Source organism: Herpailurus yagouaroundi, unplaced genomic scaffold (genome assembly GCF_014898765.1).
Source record: "Herpailurus yagouaroundi ecotype Mexico unplaced genomic scaffold, PumYag 182, whole genome shotgun sequence".
Lineage (NCBI taxonomy): Eukaryota > Metazoa > Chordata > Mammalia > Carnivora > Felidae > Herpailurus > Herpailurus yagouaroundi.
Genome location: NW_024412413.1, coordinates 311,925 through 332,176, shown reverse-complemented (window position 1 = coordinate 332,176; position 20,252 = coordinate 311,925). Strand labels below are relative to the sequence as shown.

Below are 20,252 nucleotides of genomic sequence, written 5' to 3'. Positions count from 1 at the left end.
CTAGTGAGTCCAGGGAGCTGAAGGTGGGCAGAGGACAGGATCCCTCAAGGCCCTGGGGGCGGTGTTCACACCAGTTTCGTGACCAGGACTGTCTTCTCAGCCCCACATGGGATGCTTGGGCGCAGTGGATGGTGTTTGCACAAAGGAGTGAGCTCCATCTGGCAGGACCCCCACCGGTGCCGTGATCCTGGAGCATAGGGGGGTGCTAGGGTTCCTCCCCCATCGTGCAACAGAGGAAGCTGTGCTGCCAGTGTTAGGTCAGCTGTGTGGCAGGTGTGGTCCCCGCCGGTTTAGACCGGTGGGCCTGCCACACTGGCTGCCTGGTTGTCCCTTCAGGGAGTCTCTCCTGTGGTCCCTGTGGCACAGCGCCAGGGGTGAGTCCAGGAAGCTCTGGGTGGCCCTCCAGAATGGAAGCAGGGGAGTGTACTTGGTCGGTGGCCAACAGGCCGAGGTCAGGCACCTGTGACAAGGGTGTGTGGACCCAGGGAGGCTCCCTAGGAAGGGTGCAGTTTGGGGTGTGTGAGGTGAGCGAGGAGCTTTCTGCCGTGGTCTTCACTTGCTCTGGACTGTGACTCACTCTGGGGCTCTGGCCTTTCCAGAAAACAGGCCCCCACAGGCCTGTGGGCTGCACTGAGGGGTTGGGGGGATGGGCGGAGAGGGAGATACAGCTGCAGTGGTATCCGCACAGCAGAGGGAGATCCGCACAGCAGTGGTCCCCATGCTCACTTCGTACCTGGGGGCTCCTGAGGTCAGCTTGTGTGCCAAGATGCCCGCTGAGCTCAGGCCCTTCCCTGTGAGCGCCCTCGAGGTCCTGCAGGACCCCTGGCCGCCTAGGCCTCCCTTCCGGTGGCCCTCAGGCATCCCCTCTGGGCCCTCCATGCCTGAGCACAGTGGCGCTGTCCCAGGGCTAAGTAATGGTGCTCCCTTGCAGGGCTCCCTGCGGACTGCCGTGGGCGCTGGGAGAACTTCGTGGAGGAGACACTGGCGGAGACCAACCGCAGGAACGCTGTGGACCTGGTGAGGGGCTCAGCTGTTCCCGTGGCACGGCATCCGTTGGTGCCGCGGCCATGCCTTCCTGTCCGGTGGGGGGGGGGGGGGGGCGCGGGGGGGGTGTGTGTGTGTGTGTGTGTGTGTGTGTGTGTGTGTGTCTGTCCGTCCGTCCGTCCGTCCACACGGCCCTGAATGCGTGCAGTGGTCTCTGCCTCTGTGTCCTGAACACCGATCTGTCCTGCCTCGGGCCCCAGTGGCCCCCTAAAGCCTCAGCAGAGCTGGCCTGGCCCCTTGACCCTTCCCTGTCCCCTCAGGAGCCCTAGTGTGTTCTCGAGGGCTCCTGATTTCCGAGGCCTGGTGTGCCCTACACCAAGGGGAGGGGCGAGGGGGCAGAAGCCCCGGGGGCTCACGTCCACCCACTCTGGCTGTTTCAGGTAAGCACCCACCACCTTCACCCCTCGAGTGAGGATGAGGACATGGAGGGCGTTTTCCCTAATGAGCTGTCCCTGCAGCAGGTGCGTGTGGCCGCTCTGCACAAGCTCAGGCAGCCCTTCCCGCCCTTGGCAGCGCTCAGTCTCCAGGGCGTTGCCAGGCTGCTGTGGGAAACAGCCCAGGGGAGTGTGCTTGTCCCCACACACCAGGCTCAAGCAGGGGAGGGGCCAGACGTGCAGCGCCCTTGCCCCTTAATGAGGGGGGAACCCCCCAGAGCCACATCGATGAGACCCTTGGGGACCCGGTGGATGACCTTTAAAGTAAACGAGGCTCTTTGGACGCGACCCTGCGTGCATGTCATCCGGTTGGGAGGACCCCGTGAAGCAGCAGAGTGAGCTTTTCTGGGAGCAGCTCCGTCTGAGGCCGCCTTGCGCCCCCCTCCCCGCCAGGCTTTCTCCGAGTACCAGGTCCAGCAGATGACAGCCACCTTCGTGGATCAGTTTGGCTTCAATGACGAGGAGTTTGCAGACCAGGATGACAGTGTCAAGTGAGCTCCCATCATGCTCTCTGGCCCCTAAACCATGTCCACCCCACCTGGGATCCTGTCACCTGGGTGCTTCCCTCCTGTCACCACATCCCACATTCGAGCCTTCACCATCTCCCACCACCTTGTCCCTCTTGGAAAGGAGCTGGATTCTGCCCAGTGTGACCAGGTTCCAGGCCTGCAGGAGGGGCTGGGCTGCAATACCCTCTGGGGAGGCAGATTGTCACCGTGCAGACCAGGGACAGAGGGGCCTGGGTGGAAAACGAGTGAGTGTGAGGAAGGAGGCAGGACGGAGAGCTGCCCCCTTTGTCCGAGGCCCCCATTTACTTACACTCAAGGGGACAGGTGGACGTCCCCGGGGCATCAGGGCATGGATGGTTGCAGGACAAGCCCCAGGTGGCCCCGTGCTGACCATGTCCCTTATTGCTGCAGTGCTCCCTTCGACAGGATTGCTGAGATAAACTTCAGCATCGATGCTGACGAGGACAGTGTGAGTCCACAGCTCCATGCTCATTAGAAGCGGATGGGGACACTGGTGGGTGGGCAGTATGGGGACACAGGGCTGCTTCGTGGAGCCAAGCCTCCCATCTTGGGATCCCCCTGTCTCACTCAGCCCCTCCGGGAGCCCAACCCCCCATCCATGGCCCCCCTGTCTCACTCAGCCCCTCCGGGAGCCCAACCCCCCATCCCATGGCCCCCCTGTCTGGCTCAGCCCCTCCCAGAGCCATTGCCACTATGTGGGTGATGTTGCCTGCAGCCCAGCGCAGCTCTGTTTGAGGCCTGCTGCAGTGACCACATCCAGCCTTTTGACGATGATGAGGAGGATGACATCTGGGAGGACAAGGAGACGCACTGCACTGCCCGAGTGACGGCTAGAGCCAGGTGTGAGGCCCACCTGTCCTCCTCCAGCCTCCTGAGGCAGAGAGGTCCCAGAAGGCTGTGTGTGCACTCCCACTCCCACGCCAGCCACGATGTTCTGGGTGCACAAGAGGGGACACTCTGGGGCACCCCATGTTGGTGCTGGCTGGTGGCTGCTCTGACCATGTGTCTTTCCCCAGGTTTGGGGGCCCTCACACCTCAGAGAGCTGCTCAAAGAATGGCCTGGAGCGTGGAGGCCAGGACAGGAAGGAGGGCTTGGAAGCAGACAAGGATGTGGCTCTGGCAGGTGCCCCTCTGGCCTCAGCCCAGAAGGAGGGTCCTCGCTTGGAGGGTGGCTCAGAAGGTAGATGCTGGGGACGCAGGGTTCAGGCTGGGCAGGGGACTTGGGCAGGGACACAGGCCCTGGCCTGTGCGTGGTGGTGGTGGTGGGGGGGTGTTCTGCCGTGGGCCTGCTGTCTGTTGTCTGCAGACTCTGTGCCCAAGCTTGCAGGTGATGCTCCAGAAGGCAGCAGTGTCCCCACAACCCCCGGCTGTGCCGATGCAGGATTGGTAGCAGATGCTTTGGCCCAGATCTTGGCTGCCCCCCTGCCCCCTGTCGAGGTCACTCTGCCACATTGCCATGGCTGGTGGCCGGCCGGTGTCCACTAGTCCTGTCGGGGAAGGCATGCCCTGCGGCACTTCTTGCGGAGCCCCAGGGCTGTGAAGGCAGGTGGGGCTCACCTGTGGGTCAGGGCTGCCTGGACGGCTGTGTCTCCCCCCAGCAGGCGCCTCGTGGGCAGTATTTGAGGAGACGGTGAACTCGCCAGTGCCGGTTCCAGGAGTGGCGGTGGATGTGGGTTCCGGTGTGTGGGCATCCAGCACCCCCAGCCCTTCGGCTTTGGAGGAAAAAGGCTGGGCCAAGTTCACCGACTTCCAGCCTTTCTGCTGGTGAGGTGGGGTGGGCCAGGAGGTCACCCCATCTGCCTCTGGGGGTGGCATCTCCCTGGCCGGGGCTCAGCCTTGCCTTCCACAGCTCCGAGTCGGGGCCCAGGTGCAGCTCCCCGGTGGACACGGGCCACGGCGGTGCCCAGGATAGCCTGACCCAGGGCCCAGAGAGGACCCGTGAGTAGGAGGGGCTCTGAGCACAGGCAGTGGGAGGATGTAGCCAAGACCCCACTGTGGCTCCCTGTCCCCCTGGTGATACTGGGGTTTGCACATCTCCCAGAGGGCCCAGGCATAGGGCGGGTGGCCCTCGGGGTGTGCATGTCACTGGCCTGCACCTATCTGTGCTGCCAGGGCCTCTGGCGGACAGTGAGGGCCTTCCCAACCCAGGCCAGTCTCCCCAGGCCTTGCTTTCTCCATGCAGGTCACCTGAGTGCATTGTGCCACCTCAGTGGCCGTTCTGGGGCCTGTTCAGGGTCCTTGACCCTGAACCCCTCATCAGACAGGCTTGGAAGCTCCACAGGGTATCAGAGCCACACCGAGAGGGAGTTGGAAGTCACAGGGCTAAGTGGGGGCCCTCCTGGCCTGGGGGAGGAGAGCCCCTTTGTACAGTTCCTGTAAATACACAGATGCATGTGTGGGCTTAAGGACCCTGAGGCCGCGCCCTGCGGCCCCTCCGTCCTCAGCTCCCTGTCCTGTAGTAGGCCCAGCTTCCCCATGTGCCTGGAACGCGTGTGTCACCAGGAAGGCCCCCCCAGTGGTTTCCGACAACACTGAGGACGAGCAGAAGATGGCAGGTGCCTTGGAGACTGTCAGCATGGGTCCCAGCCGGGAGACACCCCTGCTGCCTGCGTCAGTCCCCAGGTGTGCAGGGTCCCTAGGTCCCCAGCACTCTGCTCACCTAATGCCCTGCTGGCCCTGTGACCCTGAGGATGCTGACTTTTGGGGGGTGGGGGGTAGGGATGCCTGTTCGTCTAAGTGGAAGCTCGGGGTCAGGGATGCCTTCTTCACACAGGGAGAGCACAGGGACTGAATGTCCCGCCTTGGGGACTTGGGGATGGGGCTGCCCCAGATGGTGGGGAGGGGCCGTGGCCTCTCAGACAGCAGGAGGGGGGGGGGTCTCTGAGGACATCCTTGGGTCACAGGAGTCCTGACTGGGGGCATCTTCCCTGCAAGCTCCCCTGCACGCATCCCTCCTTCACCCACAGGAAGGCCCAGGCCTTTGGGATCCGTCATTGGATGGACAGACCCCTCCTGGCTGGGCACGGTGGGGAGGCAAGCTGCATAAGGAGCTGTGAAAATAGGGAACTGGGGGCCAGTGGGGCACTTGAGAGAGAAGGTGGTGGTGGAGCCGAAGCTTACAGGGGCGAGGGGGGGGCAGTCCCCCAGCAGGAGAGGACAAGGACCAGATGTGTGACAGTGGGAACAGCCGTGGAGTCTCCTTCCCCCTACCCCCCAGCCCGCTGCCCCAGCCCTGGTGGTCCCGCAGGTTTGGGGCTCAGTCCATCCCATTGGTGGGGGTCCAGCTCTGGCTCACAGCATGCTCATTCTCAGGACCCCAGACAACAAGGCCTGTCCCTCAGCGGGCACAGCTAGGAGCCAGCGGGGCCAGGCAAGGAGGCAGGGCCCCAGGCCCCTGAGTGGTGATCCTTGGGTTAAAGGCATACATGGTTCTTGAATGGGTTTAATTCCTTCTCAAAGTGCAGAATCATTGCAAGTCTCAAAGCCTCTTCCTCTTTTGCTAACTTCCCTGACTAAAAACCAGCTTTGCTCTGAGAAGCAAATTACGTTCTGAAAGCATGTGGGCCATTTCCGGAGCTGCCTGCATGACTCTGGTCCCAGCCCGCCTGTGGGTGAGCCCTCAGGCTGTGCCCACCTAGGCCAACACCTGGTCACCAGGCTTTAATGTAGGGCGTTTCTTATGCTGCCCATGGCTCCCCCACCCTCACTGGCTCCCAGGGGTCCTTGTACGGTTGGAGCTGACCTTATATGTAATTGAAGCAAGCACTGGGCAGGTGTAGGCTGAATGGAGGAGCCATGGGCTCGCTCTCCTGGGCTGCAGCAAGAAGGGCTGTGAAGACCAGAGCCCGGCACTGGGGCTGGTGTCCTGAGGCCACTGGTTCTTGGCCTTTCCAGTTACAGGAGGGACCATTTCTGGGCACATGGCCCATGGGCTGCCTTTTTAAAAATTTTTTTAACATTTATTTATTATTGAGAGGCAGACAGAGTGAGCAGGGGAGGGGTAGAGAGAGAGAGGCAGAGACACAGAATCTGAAGTAGGCTCCAGACTCTGAGCTGTCCGCACAGAGCCCGACGTGGGGCTCGAACTCACAAACTGCGAGATCATGACCTGAGCCGAAGTCAGACGCTCAGCCGACTGAGCCACCCAGGCGCCCCCCGTGGGCTCTCTTAAGTGGGCTGCGTGTGGTGCAGAGTTAGTGAGGGTCGCTGGAAGCATTGAGGGGAGCATGTTGCCTACCGGGGTGGGGAGCTGTCTGGAGAGAGACCAGCTCAGGGCAAGCACTACCTGGAAGGTCTGAGGTCTCGGTGGACAGGCAGGTGATCTCTGGTGTTTGTGGAACTTGGGTGGTTGGGGGGGGGGGGGCGCAGAACCACACTGGAACCCAGAGCCCAGGTAACTGGAGCCTGTGTCTGCCGTACAGGGCTGAGTGCACTGCTAGCACGCTGTCAGACCCCACCTCCCCTGCACCTGCAGAAGCAACCTTCACCCCAGCTGTGGCTGTCCCCCCTGAGGCTGCTGTGGCAGCCACCACGGCGCCGGGCAAGGCCAGTCCCGCCCCAGCTGCCCTGCCAGCTGCTCCTGTGTTGAGCGGGGCGGTTCCAACAGGGCCCGTAGCGGCCATCACCACTGCAGCCCCATCCACTTGCACAGCAGCCATCCTGGGGACAGCGACAAAAGACAGGTGAGCCGGTCAGGCTGGGGGAAGGGGACCGGACGGGACCCTTGGGACCAAGGGCTCTAACCCCCCCGCTCGTCTTCCTGCAGGAAGATGGACGCACCACCACCTGCAGGAGCCACCTTGAACGGCCCCGTGTGATGCTGCTGCTGCCCAGCCGTGGCGCGCCCTTAATCGAGAAAACTACCTGGTGATGCAATTTGTCTTTTTTAATTTAATTTAATTTTATTTTAAAATAAATGCTGCATTGGTAAAGCTGGCAGTTGGAACCAGTTGGACAGCCCAGCTTGCGTCTCTCCTGCCTGACCCCACGTGGGCCTCGAGTCCAGCGAGTCCAGCTCCGCGCACAGCAATAAGGCCTCAGATGTGCGCTCTGCCGGCGGGAGCCAGGGGCCAGAGCCCCAAGACACCGTGAGGACTGAGGGCCACGACGGGCATGGACGTCACAGGCTCTAAGCCTCAGTTTTTACTGATTATTTTTTTTTTAACAAACGCAGGAAAGAGCCACGTGTTTGCACTTTTGTGTCCAGCCACAACGAAGGGTCTCCCTGGCTCTGGGGACAAATGTGGGTCTGGAGCTGGACTGGCCAGACAGGGTCTTAGCTGCCCAGTGGCCCTGGGAGCCGGCCTTGAGCCAGGCTGCAAAATTTGACTGCCTTAAAATAAGACCCTCACGGCCTGGTGGGCAGTTGGGGCACCTGGCAGGGGCTGGCCATGGGCGTGCAGGATAGGGGCACAGGGGGTGCAGAGACTGGCTTCGGCGATGCCAGGTGGGGTGGGGGGGGGTGCACCTGTCAGGGAGGGCAGGGCCAGGCCATGCTGTCCTGGAGGGGTCCGCAGGATTATTTTATGTTGAGTCCATTTTTAATGTTCTGATAATCTGACAGGGCACCCGAGACCCCCAACTCCCAATAAAAGCTGTGTTGTTATTCTTACTGACAAACCTGTGTGTTGTTCAGCCGCAGGCCCTGGAACCCTAGCCTGACCAGCAGCAGGGGGATCACTGCTGCCTCCGCCCCCGCCCCGCGTTGGCAGTAGTGTCTCAGAACTGATGCAAGTTGAGAGCTTTTTTCTTTGTAAAACAGGCTCTGCCTACAGCCGGCCCAAGGGCCACCTGGTCCTCACCAGCCAGGCAGCAGGGGCAGCCAGCAGGGCCTCCCTGGTCACTGAGGGCCTGGATGTGGGTCTGTGTACTCATCAGTGCCTCCATTCCTCCTAAGCAGCTGTGGCCCCTGCTTTGGTGACTTCTGACCTCCTCTCTCGAGATAGCCTCCGTGTGAAATCAGGCAGGCACAGGACCCCAGGTGTGGATCTCCTGGGGGTTGGGAACCTTAGTCCAACAGCTATCCACTATGTGACCCAGAGAGAACCTGGGGGCTCTCCTCACAACTCACCTGATACCACCAGTGGGTCCTTCCTGTGCCTGTGTCCACACCTGCTCACCTCCCACCTTACAGGTGCTACCTACCACCTGTCAGGCCCCTCCACACCACCAGCCCCTCTGGCTGGGAATCTGACTCACCACCGTCCCAGACCACTGTGGAATGTTCTTGGCTTATGTGACACCTACACCCCGATCCCACACACCCCACCTGACAGGCACCTGGTACAGGTAGGGCTCTGGTCCCGGTGGGACTCACATTTGTGTGGGGAAGGAGGAGAGTGATCACAGTGGCACCCATCATGCCCCGGACAGAGGCCAGGGTGCAGGGAAGGGGGTGGGCAGGCATCTGGAGCAAACTTCCCAGAGCCCCCACCCCCCAAACATAAGGAGCCCCCCACTCCTCAGCATCTCCCTCCCAGATTCCCTCCCATCCACTCTCATCTGATCAGGGAACAAATAAATCTCAGCCACCCATCCTCCAGCCATTCTGACTCTGTCTGCTCTCCAGACAGCCTTCTGGGGGCCACACAAATGGCCGATACCAGCTCCCCTTAGTGAACTACTGCCCTCCTCACGTCACACCTCCAGATGGCCACCTTCTGTCTGAGGGCTGCTTGGGTGGGGACGGGGGAGGTGTCTTTCTCTTGGGCTGTGCCAGTCCCAAGGCCACCCCTGAGGGTGACTGGGCACCAAGCTAGGCCCTGATGAAGCTGCCTCCACCCCCAGGGCCATGGATTCCCTAGCAGCAGAACTCGGCCCCCACACAGTGGCCCTGGGTCCTAGACCGAGTGGGTGGCGGGTGGCGGTGCTCTGGGCAGGGCGAGGACACACAGGCATGTGGTGGTGTTAGTTCTCTCTTTATAGACTCTGGTTCTAGGAACAGGGTGCCTGCGGTTGGCCAGCTGGGACCAGCACGCTGACGGGCAGGGGGGGCTGGGCAGGAGCGGTCTATTTACAGGCCCGCCGCAAGGGCTGTACCATGGCCGCCTCCCGGCCGGTGCTCACCCATAACTCCAAAATAAGTTAGAGCTGGCCAGGTGGGCGGGGGCGGGCAGGGGGCGGGAGCTGGCAGGGACTGTACACATAAGTTTGGGGGCGGGACCTCAATACTGTCGAGGGTGGGGGCTGTAAACATGGCCGGGGGGCCCTGCCCACCCCTAGTGGTCTCTAACGACTGGATGCAGAGCAGCCGGGGCAGAGCTGGGCTCAGGCATCTGACAGGCAGCTCTGGATCTGGTCCACCCACTGCTGGGCTGAGGGCACGTCCTGGGCACAGAAGTTGTAAACGCGACGCGTCGTCTTCACCTGGGGATGGCGGGTTGCTGACTCCACAGTCCCACCCCCACAGAGCACCCCGCCCCCCGCCATCCCTGGGCCCTGGCCACAGCTCACGTCAAAGAAGGCTTTCTCGTCCACGGTCTTGGGGGCCCCCATGGTAGGAGTGCCAGGAGCCACTGCTTCCACTTCGGCCAGATCGATGACACCCTTGCACTCCGTATCCACACGGTGGTCATAGTAGCGGAGCTGAAGGGTGGGGTGGGGTGGGGTGGGGTGGGGAGAGCAGGAAGTCAGGGCACAGCCCCATCCTCTCCCGAACTGCTAACCTCTTTCCGCCCCGCTCCAGCCCACCGACCACTCACCTGGTGCTTGGTCTTGTCCAGAACGAACCAGCGGGCCTTCCAGGGTTTCATGAAGGCCCCCTTCTTGTACAGGGTACCCTCGTAGGACCTGAATTCACAGCAGAACCAGGGACTGGCTGGCCGTCAGGGCCTGGACAAGCCCAGACCCTAGCAGTTCCCACCCCAACCCTCAAACCAGACCAGCCCCAGAAGCAAGACCAAGGCTTCTGCCCCCAAAGAGCCCCAAGGCTGGACTGGCCAGGAAGGCCACGAAGCAGCCTTGGGTTTGTTCCTAGTAAGGAGATGGAAAAAGAGCCCCCCACCCCTCACCTCTGGCATGACCAACACCAGAGAGGGTCCCGCATCAGGACCTCAGAGCAGCAGCCCCACATGTAGCAGGCAGGTCTGGGGAGGTAACTGTAGCAACAGGGCCCCCTCTCCAGGCCTGGAAAGTAGGATGCGGTCTGCCAGGCCCCAACCTCACCCGGTACCTTGCCTGCCCTCACAGGTACCCCAGAGCTGCTGCCCCTCTGCTCCTCTGCAGCCACCATGGCTCAGCTGTGCTCACTGACTGGTTCTATGGCCCAAACTCCTTCTAAGCCCTCCCACTTTTCCCTAGCAACTGTCAGCTTGTGCTCGGCCACTGTTACGCGCCCCCCCCCCCCCCCGATCCACCTAAGAAAGGGCTAAAGTTCCCCAGGGGCACCCACCCCCAATCTGAGAGCTGTCCAGCACCCAGAAACCCCAGCACAGAGGACCCCACGCTGATGCGGGAGGTGGGAGGTGTGCTCACACCTGTTCTCACTCTCAGCTGTCTGGAACTGGCTGTACAAGGTGCTGGTGCTGCGGCGGGCGGCCTGCCGGGAGCCGGATGCTGTTGAGCCGCTGCTCTGGTCGCTGTCCAGGCTGAGGCTCAGAGTGGAGCCCACAGGCCCCTCCTGCAGGTACACACCTAGCGAGCGGCGGTGGTGGGGCACGCTGGACACCAGCAGGGAGCTGGGGGTGCCCTGGGGGCAGGAAGAGGGCCTGTGTCAGGGCTGGTGGCCTCCACTCCTCCTGACAGCAAGCTCACCCTGGCCACCCACGCCCACTCACACGTCCATCTGGCCGGCCTTCCAGGCGCTGTGCAGCCTTCACCCGGTCCCAGGTGTCCTTCCAGCGTTCAGGGGGTCGCCCCAGCTCTGTCTCCAGCCGCTGTAGCTCCTGGGGGAGAGTTGGAGAACTAAAATTATTCAGAAGAAAATATCCAGACTGGGGGCGCCTGGGTGGCTCAGTCGGTTGAGCGTCCGACTTCAGCTCGGGTCATGATCTCGCTGTCCGTGAGTTCGAGCCCCGCGTCGGGCTGTGTGCTGACAGCTCAGAGCCCGGAGCCTGTTTCAGATTCTGTGTCTCCCTCTCTCCCTGCCCCTCCCCCCACTCATGCTCTGTCTCTGTCAATAATAAACAAACATTAAAAAAAAAAATCCAGACTGAAACATGAAAAGACATAATCATGGAAAACAGGAAAGTGAAGTGACAGACTGGAGCACTAAGTGGGTTAAGGGTAGGGGGATGGGCAAAAACCATGATTTGGGCGCACCTGGGTGGCTCAGTCGGTTGAGCATCCAACTCCTGATTTCGAATCAGGTCATGATCTCACGGTTCATAAATTCAAGCCCCACGGCAGGCTCTGTGCAGACAGTGTGGAGCCTGCTTGGGATCCAACCCGGGCCCGCCCCCCCCCCCCCAATCAATCTCTCTCTCAAAAATAAACATTAAAAAAAAACAAAAATTAAAACAATTATTTGGAGACAACAAAAGCTATTTCTGCAAAACTAGCAAGAGGCAACAAGCAACATAATCAAGCGCTACAAACCCCAAACAAGATAAGCTGCACACACACACACTCCTGGATATTAGAGAAAAATGGCTAAAAAGCAAAAAGAAAATCCCAAAACCAGCCAGAACAAAAAAAGCTATGTTCTCTTCAAAAGAGCAAGAATGTCATTGCCAGGTGACAACATTTTCAGCCACGACACAGTGACTCAGTCCTTGGCTAATCCTCCTGCCATGAGCAGCTACAGAACTGGACAAGAACAGGAAGTTGTTTACAGATGTTGGACAGTCAGCAGTGTAGCACTGAAAGCCTGGGATGGGACCACACCAGGGAGCCCTATAATCTTCTAGCTCTTTGCCTGGCCAGAATGCCGGGAGGTGGAGCCCAAGCAGAGCACTGCGTCCTGAGCTAAGGAGGCAGAGATGTGGGGCTTGGGGATGCTGACACCCATGGGTCTACAGGGTGGCATGTGAGAGGGGAAGGAGTGGCACACAGAGCAGGAACCCTAGAAATCCAGAGGCCTCCTGGAGCCTTTGGCCAAAGTAAACTGTCAGGTGCCAGGCAAGATGTCACAAGGCCTGGCAGAGAGCAGCTATAGGAAGCTGTGAGCTACATCCAAACTCTGGAGGTTACACAACCTGCAGGAAGATGCCGGGGATTCCCAACAGCCAGAGTGGATACCCTCGCTGAAGATCCCAAACCTTTAACTGAAACCCTGGAGAGGCCATGTCTGAGTCGGCCTCCTCTAACTCTAGGAGGAAAGCTTCTCTAGAACTGCCCCAATAAAGCCGAAGAACAACCCTTGAAAAAAAGATCTAAGTGACCCACAAGTTCATTAACTGAGTGCAAGAATAAAACTCAAGACACGTTAAAGGAAGACCACATAATCCCGATCCTCAACAATGCAGAATCCCCAATTACAAAAAATTTACAAAAAAAATTATTAGACAAAAAGGCAGGAAAATGAGGTCCATAGTTAGGTGAAAAGTTGAAAGAAACAGACCCAGAAAAGAAACAGGTACTGGAATTAGCACGTAAGAAATTCAAAACAGTTGTTATAAATATGTTTAAGATGTATAGTAAAAGATGGACACAATGAGCAGACGAGAATCTCTACAGGGAATAGAAACTATATTTAAAAAAAGAAGCAAATAGAAATCCTGGGGCTGAAAATATCTAAAATGAAAAATTCATTAGGTGAATATTAAACGTAAGTAGATACTAAATGTTAGAAAAGAGCAGTGAACTTGAAGGTAGGGTTGTGGAAATCCTCCAAAATGAATAGCAAAGACAAAAAAAACCAGAGGGAAAAAACAAAACACAGCTTCAGGGGCCAATGGGACAATCAAGTCCCAGAGGAAAGGAGGGAGACGTGGTGCAGAAAAAACTTTTTAAAGAAATAATAGTCTTGAGGCGCCTGGGTGGCTGAGGCGTCCGACTTGGGCTCAGGTCATGATCTCTGCAGTTCATGGGTTCGAGCCCCGCGTTAGGCTCTGTGCTAACAGCTCGGAGCCTGGAACCTGCTTCGGATTCTGTGTCTCCCTCTCTGCCTGACCCTCCCCTGCTCACACTGTCTCTGTCTCTCCCTCTCTCTCAAAAATAAACATTAAAAAAAAAAAAAAAAAAAAGAATAGCCTAAAATGCATTAAATTTGATGAAAACTATCATCCCACACAGATCTAAAAAGCTGAAAGAGCTCCAAGCAGGATGAACAGAAAAACCCCAAATGAGGGGCTTCCAGCTGGCTCAGGCAGAGGAGCACACAACTCGATCTGGGGGTTGTGAGTTTGAGGCCCGTGCTGGACGTAGAGATAAATAAAGAAAACCTCATAAAAAAATAAGGACACAACAGGCCCAGAGCCAAAACCCGTTTCGCTTCTCCGAGCTCTCTGCCAGGCTGGGCTGCCACTTGCCGCAGATCTGGCCTCAGCTTCTTGATGTCTCTCTCCCTTCTTTGGCCAAAAGCGCACTAAGTTGTCTCCAAGGTCAAAGCGTCCGGCAGACAATGGCAAGGCAGAGCCAGCAGAAACGGACAGCTGGCTCCATGGCAAAGGTGGTAATTCGGCGTCAGCTAGTGCAGCCGCTCTGCCGTGCGGGTGCATATGGCAACCAGATAGAGAGGGACGGAACCACAGGAGTGGAGGGATCAGTAACTGTCCCAGCTGGCGGGATACTGGATTGTTGCAGAACCAACCTGTAAACGATGCCAAGTAAAAGCACTGCGCACCTGTTGAAATACGGCGTGACTGCAGAAATAGAGTACATTGGAAACTTTCAAAACAGAGACACAACACAGACGTTTCCAGGTAAACAGAAGTTGAGGGAACTATCACCGGCAGACCCGCGTCACCAGAAATGCCCGGAGTTCTTTGGGCTGAAGAGAAATGAAACCACGTCAGAGCGACACTGGAAACAGCAAATACAGAAGGTTTTTTCCTCATTTTCTAGTTTTTTTCAAAACAAGGCTGACTACATAAAACACAGTATGCACCATGTGCTTCCATCATATGTAAAAGAAAAACACGTGAGGACAGAAGGGGGTGAGCGGGCGGCACTCCTGTATGTCCCGTGTAGAAGGCGGCACAGCCAACCCAAGACGGAGTGTACCTGCGGACGCTGACGGCCACGAAAACGAACACAGGGAGGTACAGCTCAAAAGCGGAGCACAGGAGGTGGCCGAATACTGTAAAATGATCAATTGTTACGAGGGAAAAAACAGCAGGAGTTCAAGCCCCACATCAGGTGTGGAGATTACTTAAAAAAAAAAAAAAAAAAAAAAAAAAAAAGAAGAAGAAGTTAGGCCTCAACCCAACCATGTCAATAGCTGTGTAAAGATACTAAAAATTTCAATAAACTGTCAGATTGGATAAAAATAACACCGCACGCTGAGTACAAGACACTGAGCTTAAACATAAAGACACAGACCAGTCAGAATTAAAAGTATAGACGATGACGGGCCACACGACGCTGGTTGTAAGGAAGCTAAGCACGATTCGCATCAGGTTCCGAGACCACGAGTGTCGCCGGAGATAAAGAGGGTCTCTTCTGCTCTCTGTGCTTGTGGGTCGCCTCTGTCCACTAAACCATGACCCTGTGTTCCCGCAAACCCCAGGTGACGGGTGCCTTTAGGCCAGGCCGGGTGCTGGACTGACATACGTTACTTTGTTCACACCTCACCGTCTCCCCGACGGCCAGGAGTCGACATCCTCTTCTCAGAATGAAACCAGCTCCAAAGTGCTTAGGTAACCCCCCCCCCCCCCCCTGCCCAGAGCTACACAGCCAGTGGACGGAACGGAATGCAGATCCTGTGTCCTGGGTGTGAGGAGCACTCTGGCAGCTGGATGCCACCCGCTGTCACACCTCAGGCCTCACACCCACAGCCCCACAGCCTATGTCACAGGGCTCTCTTCCCTCTCCCAGGGCGCCTCTGCCCTGGGGGGATCCTGACTCCTGAGGCCCAACAGCAGAGAACAGCAGAGGGAAGGCGAGAGAGACCCTAAACGTCAACCCCAAGCTTCCAGGCCCACAGGGCCAGAGAGAAGCCAAAAGAACTGCTCGCACTGGGGCGCGTGGGGCAGGCTGGGCCTGGGTGTGGCCAACAGCCGGGTGCACCCAGGGAACAGGCGCAGCAGTCTGAGGGAGGGCAGGAACGGTCCCTGGGAAAACCCGTGGTCCCTGAGGGTCGACCGCACAGGTGATCAGGGACAGCGCCTGGGCCCAGAGCCAAGAAGCTGTGCCCTGAGACCCAGGAGTCCCGGACCATGGCCACTGGACATCAGTGCCTGCAAACACGACCCGGGGTGGGATGGGGGGAGGGCAGGGGGCTGCACACACCTCCAGGAGGCGCGAGATGGCATCTGGCTGGGCTCGGGGGCGGCTGTCGTAGCAGGGCCACACCACACGACGCCTGCTCTGGGGAGCTCCCCCATCGGGCCGCTCTTCTTCTGGGGGCTCAGGGGGCCCCTGGGCCAGCTCCCAGTCATAGGGCGGGCCCTCGGCCAGCGTCTCCTCGGTGTAGAAGTCCCACACCTTCAGGTTGGACACGTTGCTGTAGGGCCGCAGGACCTGGGGGTGGGTCCGGCGTGAGGAGCTGGGCTAGAAGGCGCCCACCCGCCCCGACCAGACGCCGGCTCACCTCTGTGTCCTCGGGCGCGTACATGTAGTTGTAGAACACAGGCGTCCTCTTGCTCAGCCGGTCCACGTACTCCCACACGGACCTGCACGCCTGCTGGCCCCTGCGCTCTCCCTTCTCCTCGTACAGCAGCCCTGCAGGGGCAGCGCTGAGCCCCGGCCGCCCACCAGGCCAGCCCCAGCCGCCCAGCCGCCCAGCCGCGTCCCGAGGCCCAGCCCTGCCCCATACCCAGCTCGATGCGCTCGTAGTCCGAATCGAGCAGAAAGGTCCTGAAGCGGCGGGACGCGTGGTGGTAGCCAAGGAACTTGAGGTAGAAGGGGCTGAACTCGAACTCCATGGGGAACTGCAGGTAGACCTGCGTTGAGGCGATGGGTCAGGGGTCAGGTGCCAGGGGCCGGCAGGCGTGGCGCCCACACACGGCCACCTGCTTACCTGGTGCACGCAGTCCAGGAACTGCAGGAAGACGGGCGTGAGGCCGCTGCTCTGCCCAGCCAGGGTGTGGGCCCCGCGGTGGCTGAAGCGATGGCCGAACGACAGCCACTCCTTCTCCACCAGCAGGCGGAAGCCCTCCAGGGTGCGGTAGAAGGGATCTGACAGCAGCTGCACCAGAGACACCACCTGCCGGCACCGGCCTGTCAGGAGGGCGTCCGTCCGGGGGACCTGGTCCCGGCTGGCCCCGGCGCCCAGCACGCACCTGGGTGGTGATGTCCCAGCCGTCCTCCAGGCTCACCAGGACGGAGGAGCCCGAGTCGAGGAGCTCCACCACCAGCACCGAGACCTGCAGCAGCTTGTGGATCTACACGGACGGGCGGCCCCTCAGCACCTCCCGAGGCCCACGCGCAGGCCTGAGAGACACTCCCTGTCCTGGAGGTGCCCAGCCCCCCGTGGCCTCCCTCCAGCAGACAGCACCACCACCCTGGTGGGACGTGTCCATCACCCTCTCCCAGGGCCCAACACCGTCAGAAGAGCAAGCCAAACCCCATCTGCCCTTGGCTCTGGATGAACAGGCACCCCCACGCCACCCCCACCCCCCCGACCCCGGCCACAGCGGGGGCAGGGCTCACAGACCTGGGTCAACCACTCCGAGTCCTCCAGCGAGCGTAGGAAGGAGGCAGGGCCGGGCTCGGCGGCAGGGCAGCCGGGGACACATGCCTTCAGCAGCTTTTTGAAGCTGGCCTTCACCTGCCGTGCCTCAAACACTTCGATGGGCACCAGCTCCCACTGCTGCAAGGGATCTGGCCGCACGCCCTGAAGAAGGCCAGCTATGGTGAGATGTGCCCGGGGCCCTGTGCCCCTGCCTGGCCCTGTGCCTCCACCCCGGTCACCTTGAGCTGGGCTTTGTCCCCAATGATGTAGAGGGCTGCACGCTGAGGCCGCAGAAAGCCTGGGTCAGGGGGGGCCCCATTAGCCTGGGGAGGGGTCAGCATGTCTCTGCCTGCCAGCCGGGAGCCCACATCAACGCCGAGCCCGCCGCTGCGCCCACTGGCCCGGACGCTGCCCCATTTACCTGTGCAAAGAAACCAGATGAGTGCCTGAGTGGGCCTGGAGCACCACTTAACCTGAGGCTGAGCTCCCCAGGCACGGCAGGGGAGGCCGACGGGACCCCAGATGGACCTGTGTTTGTGTTAGGGTCAAGTGCTGGGGTGGGACTCGGGGCCTCAGGCTGTTAGTGCCCTGGGCTGAGGAGGGCTGGGTTATGCTGATCGGTCACAGGGGCTGTTAGTGCCAGATGTGGGGGGACGTTAGTGCCCACGACTGCTCAGTCACACGGGGGTCATCAGTGCCAGGTGTGGGGAAGCCAGCCTGTGTGGCCAGTACGGTACCTCGGGGAGTGGTCCGTCTGGAGGCCGAGGCCGCCATGGGGTTGGACAGCGTGGTGACCCTGGCTCTGGGGCTGGGCACTGGGGGCACAGCAGAGAAAAGGCTCAGGCCTGACCCCAGGCCCGAGGTTGTGCCCAGCATGAAGGGCCTGTGGTCTGAAGGGACCAGCTAGAGGGCTGGGTTCCCACCAAGACCCCCGAGGGCCCCAGAGATAGCGAGGGCCGATGCCAAGGTCCTCTGAGCTCTCTTGGCCCTCAGGGACAGGCCAGGGAGCAGAGGGCCCAGTGGCAGATAGGATCAGAAGAGAGGTGGGATCCCTGGGCTCTCCTTCCAGTGGCTCGTCCACAGCCCATCCCTGTACCCTCGGCCCCCACAGGCACTGGCCAGAGCTGCTCACAACACACACCAGCAGGAGGAGCCCATAAAGCCCAGCCTAGAGAGGAGGAGGCCTGGAGCCTCGGAGCTCCCAGCCCAGAGCCACGGAGGCCAGTTCATCCAAGGACAGAGGCAGGCCTGAGCCCCAGGGGCGGCGCATGCTCAGTAGTGCCACCTGCCCGAGAGCCAGGCCCCAGGCTTATAGGCTGGGATGGCCCGGCCAGGGGGCACAGGGAGCCCAGATGAGGAAGCTCCACGGTGCCCTGGGCCCCAAAGCCTGCTCCCTGCCCCATTCCAGGCCGACCCACCTCCGCTGAGGGCAGCCGGGCACCATCCGTACCCACCATGGCAGTCGCCACAGACAAGCATGACACCAGCTGCCACACCACAGGCAGGAGGAATGGCGCTCGCAGGAAGGACGCAGGGTGTCCCTCGTGACACGGACACAGCCTGGACTGGAGCCCACAGACAGCTGAGGCTCTGCACGCCCCTGAGCAATGAGGGAGAGGACCCATTCTCTGAACTCAGGGGGACACCAGAAGGCAGCACCAGTGGGCTTTGGGGACAAAGATACCCAGGCAACATTAGGGGAAGACACAGGCACTGGGGACAAAGAATCGGGGGGAGGGTGCCACCTGTGGGTGCTACTCACAACGGCTGGAGAAGGCAGAAGGCAGGACAATGGTGAAACCATAAAACCTACCTGATGAAGGACTTTTGTGTTTAGAAAACCAAAAAGCACTTCAGCTACAGAGAGGAAAGTTCCCAGCACAGAAACAAGAGAGGGGCAAGGACTGCCCCTGGAGAACGGTGGACACCAAGGCTGACCCTCCCTGTAAGTGACCACAAGGGCACCCTGGCCACCCCTGTTCCAGGCCCTCTTGGCCCCAGGGCCCAGCAAGTGGTCACAACAGACGTCGCTGGAGGGCAAAACACCCTGTAGTGGGAGCCAAGACCACACAGGGACAGAGGCTGGTGCTCAGATGACAAAGGCAGTGCTGTGCAGAGCGATGCTGCGCGGGGACCCTCCTCAGGCCTCGACAGGGAGAGGCGAAGGCCCTCGTGTGTTCTGGAGACCCTCTTGCCACAGGAAGGGTGGGAGGGCCACTGTGAGGCCCCGTGGAGTGGGCACAGCAGGAAGAATCAGCAGGATGTGTACACTTCCAGAAGGTTCCACCCACGGGTGGTGCCACCAGCCCCCAAAACCCACCCGTGCACCCCAGTGCATCTGGAGTTGGGGCAACAGCAAAGAATGCAGAGGAGCACGAGAATAGGGATGGGGGGGGGAGTTAGGCAGGCGTGCCAACAAGTGACCCGCACGTGTGTCATCCACCACCTCTCAACACACGACAGCCAGGACGGCTCCAGGTGTGGCATCCAACCAGGCATGGCAACCAGGCCTCCCAGGTGGACACCGTCAGCACATCTGCTGAGGGCCAGGCCAGCACAGGGAGCCTCACGGATCCAGGGCCAGGCCCCAAACACAGACACTCAGCCTGGTCTGGACAGTGATGGCTGGAGTCCTGGGTCCAAGGACTAACCCTCAAGGAGCCCCAGTGTCTATCAGCCAGACCGAGAGGGTGAGGCAGACCGGGCCACGGCATCCGTAGGGATCCAGGCAGAAGGACGGGGGAGATGGGCTCATGGGATCAGTCGGGGCAAGGAGACAGGGGCAGCAGAGGATGGGGGCACATGGAGGAGACGGGATAGGAGAAAAGGGGGAAGGTCAGGTCAGACAGGGGTGATGGGCTGGAGGGGGTGGGGGAGATGAGGGGGAGGATGGGGTCAGGGAGAGGCAGATGGGGTCAGCTAAGGGGCAAGCGGGATACCGAAGTGACTGCCGTGGAGCAAGGGCCCTGGAGGACGAGACCGCCTCTGCTCTGACACACCCTCCTCCCCTTACAGAATGGGGGCCACGTGCCCTCCAGGCCCCCATCAGTGCGCTCTCCCATCTGAAAGCCTCTTTTAGAACCCAACACAAACATGACTCACCTCCCCAGCAAGGTCCCCGCCTGTCCCCAGGAGGTCAGACCAGCCCTCTCCAGGGGCCACAGACCCCATGAGCAGCAGCACGTGCTCTTGCATCACTGAGCATCTCTGGGGCCACCCCACACCGGTGCCCCGATGCCCAATGGTGAGAGGCAGGGTCCACTGGTGGTCCCCGAGCCTGTGCCCCAACCTCCCAGGCCTGGTGCCTCTGCTGCGCACTGTGACAGCAAGACCCTGCCACACAGGACAAAGGGCAGGCCGGGTCCTAAGGCCTGGATCCACCGGGAGGCAGTGAGTCCAGGGGGCGGATGTTGAGGGTGCCTATGGTCGGGACAGGGACAGGGAGACTAGCAGACAAGGCTCGAGGAGCCAGGACAGATAAGAAAGGTATAAAGCAGTCAGACAGCTTTGACAAAGGATGGTCCAGAGTGA

General features: G+C 60.1%; 2 protein-coding genes across 10 annotated transcripts in view; one reads left to right on the top strand and one right to left on the bottom strand.

Moving 5' to 3' along the window:
* Positions 1-7,627, top strand: part of PPP6R2 (protein phosphatase 6 regulatory subunit 2) — a 50,002-nt gene extending 42,375 nt beyond the window's left edge. For 2 of the 6 annotated variants that reach the window (XM_040490465.1, XM_040490470.1), the window contains 11 exons: positions 932-1,017; positions 1,425-1,505; positions 1,872-1,969; positions 2,399-2,456; positions 2,724-2,848; positions 3,025-3,188; positions 3,607-3,772; positions 3,858-3,946; positions 4,468-4,630; positions 6,430-6,690; positions 6,774-7,627. In XM_040490465.1, the coding sequence (XP_040346399.1) occupies positions 932-1,017; positions 1,425-1,505; positions 1,872-1,969; positions 2,399-2,456; positions 2,724-2,848; positions 3,025-3,188; positions 3,607-3,772; positions 3,858-3,946; positions 4,468-4,630; positions 6,430-6,690; positions 6,774-6,825 (1,343 nt within the window). In that variant the 3' untranslated portion in view covers positions 6,826-7,627. The remainder of the gene's footprint in view (positions 1-931; positions 1,018-1,424; positions 1,506-1,871; positions 1,970-2,398; positions 2,457-2,723; positions 2,849-3,024; positions 3,189-3,606; positions 3,773-3,857; positions 3,947-4,467; positions 4,631-6,429; positions 6,691-6,773) is intronic. The other 4 variants (XM_040490467.1, XM_040490466.1, XM_040490468.1 and 1 more) reach the window with 4 other exon arrangements.
* Positions 7,628-8,906: 1,279 nt separating this feature from the next.
* The window catches only part of SBF1 (SET binding factor 1), a 27,345-nt gene continuing 15,999 nt past the window's right edge, over positions 8,907-20,252 (bottom strand). For 2 of the 4 annotated variants that reach the window (XM_040490463.1, XM_040490461.1), the window contains exons 29-41: positions 17,459-17,536; positions 16,961-17,142; positions 16,704-16,883; positions 16,330-16,431; positions 16,068-16,253; positions 15,864-15,990; positions 15,639-15,769; positions 15,338-15,568; positions 10,783-10,890; positions 10,483-10,694; positions 9,709-9,796; positions 9,461-9,592; positions 8,907-9,373 (exon numbers count right to left, since the gene is read on the bottom strand). In XM_040490463.1, coding sequence (XP_040346397.1) covers positions 9,275-9,373; positions 9,461-9,592; positions 9,709-9,796; positions 10,483-10,694; positions 10,783-10,890; positions 15,338-15,568; positions 15,639-15,769; positions 15,864-15,990; positions 16,068-16,253; positions 16,330-16,431; positions 16,704-16,883; positions 16,961-17,142; positions 17,459-17,536 — 1,856 coding nt within the window. In that variant the 3' untranslated portion in view covers positions 8,907-9,274. The remainder of the gene's footprint in view (positions 9,374-9,460; positions 9,593-9,708; positions 9,797-10,482; positions 10,695-10,782; positions 10,891-15,337; positions 15,569-15,638; positions 15,770-15,863; positions 15,991-16,067; positions 16,254-16,329; positions 16,432-16,703; positions 16,884-16,960; positions 17,143-17,458; positions 17,537-20,252) is intronic. The other 2 variants (XM_040490464.1, XM_040490462.1) reach the window with 1 other exon arrangement.